The sequence below is a fragment of the Mustela putorius genome, unplaced genomic scaffold, assembly GCF_011764305.1.
Source record: "Mustela putorius furo isolate JIRA1106 unplaced genomic scaffold, ASM1176430v1.1 tig00000228_pilon_pilon_pilon, whole genome shotgun sequence".
NCBI lineage: Eukaryota > Metazoa > Chordata > Mammalia > Carnivora > Mustelidae > Mustela > Mustela putorius.
In genome coordinates, this window is record NW_025421322.1 from 5799032 (window position 1) to 5808596 (window position 9565).

Consider the following 9565-nt stretch of genomic DNA (forward strand, 5'->3'; position numbering starts at 1 on the left):
ACAAATGGACCAATTCTCTCTCAGTGTCTCAGATTTTATAAAGTCTTTGAAGACACCATAACAGTTTTATAATGAATTTTGCTGTGATCTGTTAAAGAATCTTCAAATTTAATAATGAGGATGCTTAAGAATTGTAGTTTTCCCTTAGAGCAAATTTAATTCAAACATCACAAAAAGGGATTGTACTAATAATCCTTACATGAAGTATGAGAATTAATGTCTTAAGCAAGACCAATGCAGCTATTTTCCTATGACTGAGATATAAAGTTATATATGGTGTCTTCAGCTGCTTATAAAAAAGGGTTAGATACCAGAACAAAAAGCTTTTATTCTGAATTACAGTCAGCAAAAAGGAAAACAAACAAACAAAAAAAACAAAAAAAAAATTGTGAATGGTTTTTAAATGACTTGTTACTAAATGTAAACATACATATGGTCAAAGCGCTTTTAAAAATCTTTAAATTGTAATGTTAACCAGAACTTTAATAATACCCACAAGCAATCAGGCAAATTCTCATGTTCTGGTAGCAACATATTAGGAGGTAACAGATATTCAATCTGAAATTTAGGAAATTAAACACATGAATAAAAAGCTATTTTGAAGTAAGAATGTAATAGAAGTTGCTAAGAAACTATCGCCACTGAAGCTTTTCCTTGTAAATATCTTACTTGAAACTTACAGTGAAGTCAAACAAGGTGGGCAGAATATGCACAGCTACAAAACAAATGCAGTGATGAATTACAGCGGAGAGAGGGAATGCATTTTGTAATCCAGAGGCAGATCTGTGCCTCTAAGCATTTACCAGTTAATAGTTGAGTGTTCTTCCTATATGAACTTCAGAATTTAAACAGAGTTAAAGCAGTTTCACGAGTAAAGTTAATAGTTGACAAAAGCAAATTAGAAGGACCCTGAAATTAGTCTTCCTTAACTAGGTAGGATTTGCCTCACCTATCTTTACTAACCCATTTCCCCATCCTCAAAGCCAAAAAGAATGTGGAGATTGGCCTACATTTTAATCCTTTTCTAGTTCAGACAGAAGTCATACTGTACAGTCTTTGATTTTAGGCACCAGCACAAAGTAAACTCCTAAAATCAACTATTCACTTACAAAGGAAAGGAGGGAGGTGGTTCTGGGAATTAACCCAGCAGCAAGTCATTCCAATCTTCCTGTTAATGAAAAACCGTTTAAAAAACTGGCTAAAACATTAATAACTTCCAAAAAATCCTTCAAAAATTGAGTTTTAATTTCCAATTAATGAACTTGAAGAATTTTGAAAGAATCTGGTATAATTTATAGAAGACAGAGCTTTACCAGTTCACATACGATCCATCATATTTTGTATTCAATAACAGCCCTACTGATTTCATCACGGCATATACTTCAGAGCCTCATCTTTCAGAAGGGCTCACTGAAAATCCAACGCATTAGCAATTTATCAGTCATCTACAGGGTATTCCTGGATGGCAGCTGTGGTCATGTGGCAAGTTGAAATATTCCAACCTCAAACACAGGAAAACAGAGGAATAAATGACACATGATGGTATATACTAAGGCAGCAGGTAAGTCATTCTTCACCTAGATCAACAGCTGCCAATAAAACTGTGTGAATGGGTCTGTTCTAGTTTAGCTAATGAACCTGCCACTGAGCTGAGAGAGGGAGATAAGAACTGTGCCTGCAATTCTAGCTGACAAATCCATTAGATTTTCATAAGGCAAATAATGTGGAAAGTTAGAACAGAATTTCTAGAACCATTTATCCTGTGATGTTGTAAAATCAAAGTACTACTTTATTAAATGAGTTATTTTACACAATATGAACATCAATATAATTACAATTGTAAAAAAATTTTTTATAACAAGGATGGACTGATTTTCAGATTTCCAAATCAGAGTCAACTGTACATTTACACAGAATTGTCTTTGCATGAAGCCCAAAAGGGAACAGCATAAAAATGAGTGTTTCTGTAGCCCCTTTATTTTTGCTGATCAACAGTTTGTTAGAAAAGCAGCTGCAGGTTTGTTACCTAAGGTCTGAGACAGTAGAAGAGTCAAAGGTGTCATGAATTCACCTATAAAACATAAATGAAATATGTAGTGAATGTAGTGAGTTGCACAAATACAACTTATATGCATTTCAAATGTCTAAGAAAAATGCACCACATGCAAAGGTATCAAGTTAGTCTGACACATCTGTCAATGATTTTATAAACAAATCTTTGATGAATTTACTATGAAAAGAAATAATTATCTCACACCATCACGACCTTAGAGAAAACAAAGAACACAAAACCAAACACACAGATTATTTTCAAGCAACTCTCAAGTTTACACACTATATGCTTCTATTTGCCAGGTGTCCTAATGCACTAAGCTCTGTTAGACACCAGAAGTAAAATACCTGCCCCAAAGCACTCAGGAACATTGTTCTGCATCATTTCTGGGGAGCAAGACCCTCAAATGCCTTTGTAATAGTTATTTTCTTTAAGCTGGTAAGTCTCTTCCATTCTTGCACCACAGTTGGCCAGCATCGCATCATCTCCCCATTTTGGGCTACAGTTTAAACTTGGGTGTTTCAAAAGCAGTGGGAAGATCAAACTGGTTTGGAAAATGGGCTTTTAACAATTGTAAAAATAAACATTAACTTAAAAGGGGAAGGAATAAAATCTCAGCTGGAAAGTACACATTAATTTCACAGTCAGAGAAGATAATTTTGCTCTGTTACAACCTTGACATTAACGAAGGAAAACACAAAAGGTCAATTACCTGTAAACAACTTTATGCCTGAACATCAGCCAATTCTGGAGGAAGTGGAGTCTTAGGATGCTTGCTTTCAAAGTGCTGCTTGAAGGTCTTAGGGTCTGGCATTTGTGTCTAATTAAAAATACGGAGAAAAAAAAGAACTTGAATTTCATGAAATAAAAAATGTGTTAACTTTTCAAATCCTGAACCTGCTTATGATAGACAATTATCTCAAAACACTTTTTAAGTTCCTGCAACCAGTGGCTGGCATATGAAAAAGGACCTTGTAACAAAGAGATTCCTAATGTATCACAGTATTTCACATATGAAGAAAGGGTGGGTCACACAGAATGAAGTATTCTGCTTGTCTGATTAACAGCAAACAGGTAACATTTACTTAAAATGTTATGCTAAACAGGTTACCTCAATTCTCAGAACCTTCCTACAGTAATCTTAAATTAGTTCCTACTATCCTCTCTCATTTCACAGGATAAGGAAACTAAAACCTAGAGTGTAATTTGCACAAGACCTGTTTTAACCTAGTACTAGTACTTCAGTTCTCAAATGCTACACTATACCAACTTCCCTAGGCAAGGACCTTCAATTATTTACTTTAGCCCATTTGATTAAACAAAACATGAAAAAAAAAGTTTTTGCTGTTTTGAGTTTTTAAATAGGCGAACGGCTAGTACTTTTACGTCAAAGTATTTATTCATCAGTAATTTAATGAAATTTATATTTACCCTGCCTCTTTCCAAACAGAATCTAAAGTTGCTCGGTTTCATTATTTTGAGTATATCAAAGCTTAGTATGAACAAGGCATTTAACGTAATAGATTTCCTCTCTTAATGAGAATTTTTATGTAGTCAGGAACTTCTACTTCATCAGTAATGCCTTCAGACGATGAACTTTACTCTTGGAATCATGTTTTACTGAGAGCCCTTCCCACAACCGTACCCAGGTATAAGGCTTTGGGAAAAAATACATTATACATATGGTATCTGTAAGCATAGTATTTGATCAACCTATGTATTTTTTCTTTTGGGACTTCCAGTCACTAACTTTAAGGGTGCTAAGCTTAAGCAAAAAAAAGCAAGAAAGAGACTCTGACTTTGAATTAAAGAAAAACTTTTTACTTTTTCAAGATTTTATTTATTGAATGAGTGAGCGAGCGAGCAAGCACAAGTCGGGTATGGGGCGCAGAAGGAGAAGCAGACTCCCTGCTAAACAGGGAGCCTGACACGGGGCTCAATCCAAGGACCTGGAGATCATGACCTGAGCAGAAGGCAGACATTTAACCGACTGAGCCACCCAGGCACCCCAAGAAAAACTTCTCTGAAAGGCAGTGTGGTATAGTGGTCTGGAGGGTGGGCTCTGGAACAAGACTGCCTGGGTTCAGATCCCAGCTCTTCTTTGTACTAGCTAGATCACTGTGCACAAGTTATTTAATGCCCATGACTCAGTTTCTTCTTCTGTAAAATGAGAACAAAAAGTCCTTTATCTCATAGGGTGGTTAAGTGGATTAATGGGCTCATACCTGTAAAATACCTGATAAGCACTTGACGGTAGTTATGACTATTCTTCAAATGTAATAACAGGCATTAATTCTAGTAAAAGCTCTCAATGTCAATATACTCCATATAGTTTTACAGACATCCCACTACGAATTTAGGGAAGAAAAAAGTCAACTCATAACCAGAGATATTTCACTTGTATCCTGCGTAGCTGTAAACTAAGAATATAGATCTGGGGGCGCCTGGGTGCTCAGTGGGTTAAGCCTCTGCCTTCGGCTCAGGTCATGATCTCAGGGTCCTGGGATCGAGCCCTGCATCAGGCTCTCTGCTCGGCAGGGAGCCTGTGTCCCCCTCTCTCTCAGCCTGCCTCTCTGCCTACTTGTGATCGCTGTCAATAAAATCTTTTAAAAAAGAGAAAAAAAAAAGGAAAAAAAATGTAGATCTGATTTCCTTACAAAGTTCAAAGTGCAGTATCCGCCCTGAAGACATCTTTATTCTAAATGAGGAAAGGGACTTTGCTTTGTTCACTCCCTTTCCCAGATACCTGGAGAACTATGCCTGGCCATAGGAGCCATTCAGAAAAAAAAAAAAAAAAATCTGTTTAATAGACAACTGAATATAGACCTCTAAAATAGCCAATTCTTCAATCTACTATTTATTTTGCCATAGTTGCAAAATTGTAACCTATATAAAACCAATATCTAAGGAAAGAACTGTCCACAGGAAAACGGTCTTTCACTTCCCCTTACCCTACAAACAGTGCAGGTATATATTAAGGCAGCTTTGGCAGCAGCCTTTTGGTCATGTCCTTGTTTCTTCTTTTGTCCAGCTTGCTTTTTGGCATTTTTCTGCTGAGACTGAATCTTCTGCTGTCCACGAGCCATATCTAAAAACAGAACTTGAGGCATTAGAGTGATTAACACAGAGTAACCTAAGTATGGTAACACTCTCAGAGTTGAAGACTTAAATTTTATAGAGGGATCTATGAAAATGTGTGGCTTTTCAAATTCTCGCATACAATGCTAGTAGAGAATAAATTAATACAACCACTGTGGCAAACTGGTAGTTATCTACTCTATAACCCAACAATTTTACTCTCAGTATATATCTAACAGAAATACGAATGTACATAGACATCCAAACAGTACAAGAAAGTTCACAGCACCGGTTTCCAAAACTGGAAACAACCCAAATGCCAGTTCCTAGTAAAATGGATATGTAACTTATGGTGTATTTATACAATGGAATACTACACTGCATTCAAAAAGGAACTGTTACAAGTAACAACATGGTTGTATCCAATGTTAAGAGAAAGAAACCAGATACAAAGAATATAGGTTGTATAAAATTTAAAACAGGCAAAGCTAATCTAGGAGATACTGACTGGGGAGAAAAGGGCAGGAGGGAGGATCTATGGGGTGGTGATATGTTCTCTATCTTGATCTGGGTAATGCTTATACAATGTGCTCACTTGTGATAATTCATCGAGCTGTACATCTGAGATTTGTGCACCCTGCTATACATAATCTTCAAAAATTTACCAGAGAAGCTTAGTGCCTTTACCCAAGCATTTGCCTGATCACTTTTCAAAGTACCTTCCCTTTCTGGTTTTCACTGTTGTGAATTAAGACTTTTACAACTTTAAGAGAAATAAAGGCTGTCATCTAAAGCTTCTGAAGGAAATCCTAAGAGCAATGGGAACTGTTCTCTTAAATACTTCAGGTTCCATAAAAACTACTGTGCTATCCTAAATCCTCCTAAAAAATTGGTCTTTGCAGCATTGCTGGGGAAATTATTAAACAAAATTAAATCAGTTTCCAGTTGAGGGAATGAACCTTGTAAAAAAGGTAGAGATACTTTTGCTTTTTACGAATAGTCTTAAATGAAGCAAAATGGGTTAAAAATTGTTACTGAAAATGTTACTTCTACTTCTTCATTAAAATTAAAGACTTCTCAAATCAATCAACAGACTCTTAACTATAGAGAACTGATGATTCCCAGAGGGGAGAAGGGTGGAGGGATGGGTGAAATAGGTGATGGGGATTAAACAGAAGACTTATGATGAGCACTGAGCATGTATAGAACTGTGGAATCACTATATTGAATACCTGAAACTAATACAACACTGTATGTTAACTATACTGGAATTAAAATAAAATAAAAATATAAATAAAATCTTCTATTAGACAACATGAACTAAAACTGCTCATAAGGAGTCTATGGGCACCAAAGGCTTTTTAAATATATTGAAATTGAGTCCTATGTACAATTCCTATATATACCTTTGACTAGCACTGCAGTTAAGTTTTAAGCTTTTAAATCATTGTGGGATATGAACATAAACTGGCACTAGATCACCTTTACAAGAAAACAGGGCTGGCTTTTTTTTCTGACTAAAACCCTAATTAGTTAATGGATATAAAGTCAAAGCATTTCATACAAACACACAGGCCTCTCCCAAAAAGAAAAAGGGAAACTGACAAAATAAATACACTGCCTGGGCAAATTCTCCACTAGTATTTAACACAAAATTGAAAGTTAAATAAAACATACAAGAGGATCAATGCCTTTTTAAGAAGTCCCAGTTGAATAGTTCAACAAACTATAAAAATTTTTAGTATGCTAGCCTAGTTTATTCCCAAATAATAGTAAATATTACCAGATGTGTTACTCCTTGAAAACTAAATTACCATTTTAGTTTTCATAAAGCCAAATCTTTATTAATCCCAAGTCAAATGTTATGATTCTTTTTAAATGTATATTTAAGTACAAATGGTATGGCAAGCATGCGGAACCTAGTCCCACAGAAACAGATTTGAATACTTAAGTATCATTTGGATGATAATAGGTATTCAATCTTTACATATCCCAATATTTCATAACATCTTTTTATTAGTACCTTCTGTCAGAATACTTCAGTCCTCTCATGCATCTGAACTCTTCTACACAATGTCTGCTACACATGCTAACATAATGATTTTGTGGGTAACCTCAACTATTTTATGCCAATTCCAGAAGTTTCTTTGATAATTACAAGATATTAACTATTTTGTTACCATTTTCTTGCAGTGATCTGTACAATGTAATGAGATACACAACATTATTTTTAACTTTTCCATTTAGGGCTTCTCCTAAAATATAACATTACACAATAGATTTAACCCATTTTCCATTGCCATCTAACAGTAACAAATAAAACCATAAAAGCTTTAATAAGTGAAGACTGGTAGCTTATTCTTATTTTTAAAACCGAAAACCCTGTAAAGGAAATCGAATCAACAGTCTAAACGCGTGGGGTAGGCCCCTAACTTCTAACAACTCACTGCATTGATTTCCTTTCTGAAAGCAGAAATGCAAACGAACAAGCCACCTGCTTTTGGACAGCTCAACTCTGGGATTACTCGCAGGCCAATCGAATTTTCTACAAACTCTTAAGCACTTCTTGATTATACACAACTGAGGGCCAACAAGTCATTTACAAACACCTTAAACGCAGGTTTTTTTAAATGTAACTCTTCGTGTGGCTTAGAGGGCTGCAAAGAGGGAAGGAGAAGAATAGAGTTCTAAAATGAAGAGCTCTTACAGGAGGCAACAAGTAAGTATTGCCTCCAAAGATCCTCTCAAAACCAAAAACAACGGAGTAAAAAAAGATTTGGGATTCAGGAAGTAGGATCATTCTCCGTAACTATCTGAAACGAGGAGGCCCAGGCAGTGATCCACATCCTGACCCTAGCTTTTAACTACATCCTTTCGGGGAGGGAAGAGGAAAGCACCGGGAGTAAGATCTATTTCGCCCAACACTTGACCAACCCCAGCGGCAGCCCGGCCCACCTTCCCTTCCCAGCCCGCCTCTCCCGCGTCGGGGAGCCCCTTCCTCGGTCCGGCCACGCAGCCCCCACCTACCCGCCACTCCTCACCGACCCCGGCCCGAGACGCGCCTCCCGGAGGCTCTGGCTGCCCCAAACCCGGCCTCTTCGGCCGCGGGGAGCCCCGGCCTCGAGAAACCGACCAGCTGCTGTCGCCAAGGGGTAAGGTTACCGCTCCGCGCCACGGCCGCCGGCGGCCTGCAACCCGGCCACCTGCAGGGCCTGGCAGGCGCCCGAGCTCTCCCTCCAGCCCGCGGCCCGCGCCGGGACAAGACGGGCCCGGCCGCCGCCTGGGAGGCGGGGAGGCCGGCGGCCCCTCGCGACCCGCCGCGACCTCGCCGCCAGGCCCCCACCCCGGCTCCCGGACGTCCTGCGGCGTCAGCGCCGCCCCCACAGCCGCTCACCCGGGCCGGGACAGTCTTGCGTCGGAGAGACCGCGCAGCGCGAGAGGGCCGGGGGAGGTGGCCGCAGGGAGAGGAACGGGGAGAGCGCCCAGCACCGCTTCGGCCTCCTCCACCCGCCAAGGAGGGGAAAGAGGAGAGCACAACAGCCCGCGCCTCGCACCCGCCGCCGCCGCCGCGCGCGCGCCCGCCGCCGCCTCAGCCTCGGGGGAGGCCACTACGCTCGTGCCCGCGCACGCCGCGCAACTCTCCCAGTCGCCCCAGCGCCCGCCTGCTCTCGCCGCCCACGCGCCTTCCTGCTGCGGCCACCTCCCGCGCCCCTCCCCTGCTCGCACGCCTGCGCCCTTTCCGGTCGCGCGGGCCAATGGCAGCGCGCCCCTATTACATAAGCGTCAGGGGGCGGGGCCTGACGGCGACGGCGGCCCCTACGAGAGGGAAACTGCAGGGGACGTCGCCCTCTGTCCCCGGCGCCCCTCCCCTCCCGCGTGCTCTATCTCGGCGGCTTCGGCCGGCCCCGGGAGCCGCGTGATCCCGGTCCTGCTGGGTGACGGCCTGCGGCGTGTTTCACAAGCCGCTTGCCAGCTCACTCACTAGGGCGGCGGCCCGGCCTCGGTCCCCGCGTCCTTTATCGCCTCCCGCCTCGCCGACGCCCTCCTATGCAGCAGCCCGGGCACCGGCCCGGAGAGGTGCGCCAGCGCCGCCGCGGCGTGGGGTACCGGGGAGCCAGCCACCCGGAGGCACCACCGCCGCCACCCCAGCCCCCAGTGCGGCCAGCGGGCCCAGCGGACCCTAATAGGGCCGCGCAGCCTTTGTTCTCTCACCGGCCAACCCCCAGCGTCGTTCCCACGGAAACTCCGGTTATTTTTACCAATCGGGGGGTTTTAGTGAGTTCAGGATTCCAGCTTGTCTTAGTGTTGCTGGCTAGGGTACCGCGACCGCTTTAGCTGAATCCTAACATCATACAGAGTTGCTAATATTTGGAAATGGTTAAATTGAATTGGGGGGGGGGTCTCTATGATTTACAGGCCATGACCGCTAACTTC

General features: G+C 41.6%; 1 protein-coding gene across 4 annotated transcripts; it reads right to left on the reverse strand.

The window, feature by feature from the left end:
* Positions 1-1763: 1763 nt before the first annotated feature.
* Positions 1764-9250, reverse strand: ZNF706 (zinc finger protein 706). Of its 4 annotated transcripts, none has more exons than XM_004768884.3 (4): positions 9114-9250; positions 5005-5141; positions 2766-2873; positions 1764-2071 (listed from the first exon to the last, which is right to left on the reverse strand). In XM_004768884.3, exons 2-3 carry the CDS (start codon positions 5137-5139, stop codon positions 2778-2780), a joined length of 231 nt encoding a protein of 76 aa, XP_004768941.1. In that variant the 5' UTR covers positions 5140-5141; positions 9114-9250; the 3' UTR covers positions 1764-2071; positions 2766-2777. The 4 variants fall into 4 exon arrangements, with proteins under 4 accessions (XP_004768941.1, XP_044933929.1, XP_004768940.1 ...); XM_045077994.1 differs by lacking the exon at positions 9114-9250 and adding an exon at positions 8526-8658; XM_004768883.3 differs by lacking the exon at positions 9114-9250 and adding an exon at positions 8159-8295.
* Between the last annotated feature and the right edge of the window lie 315 nt (positions 9251-9565).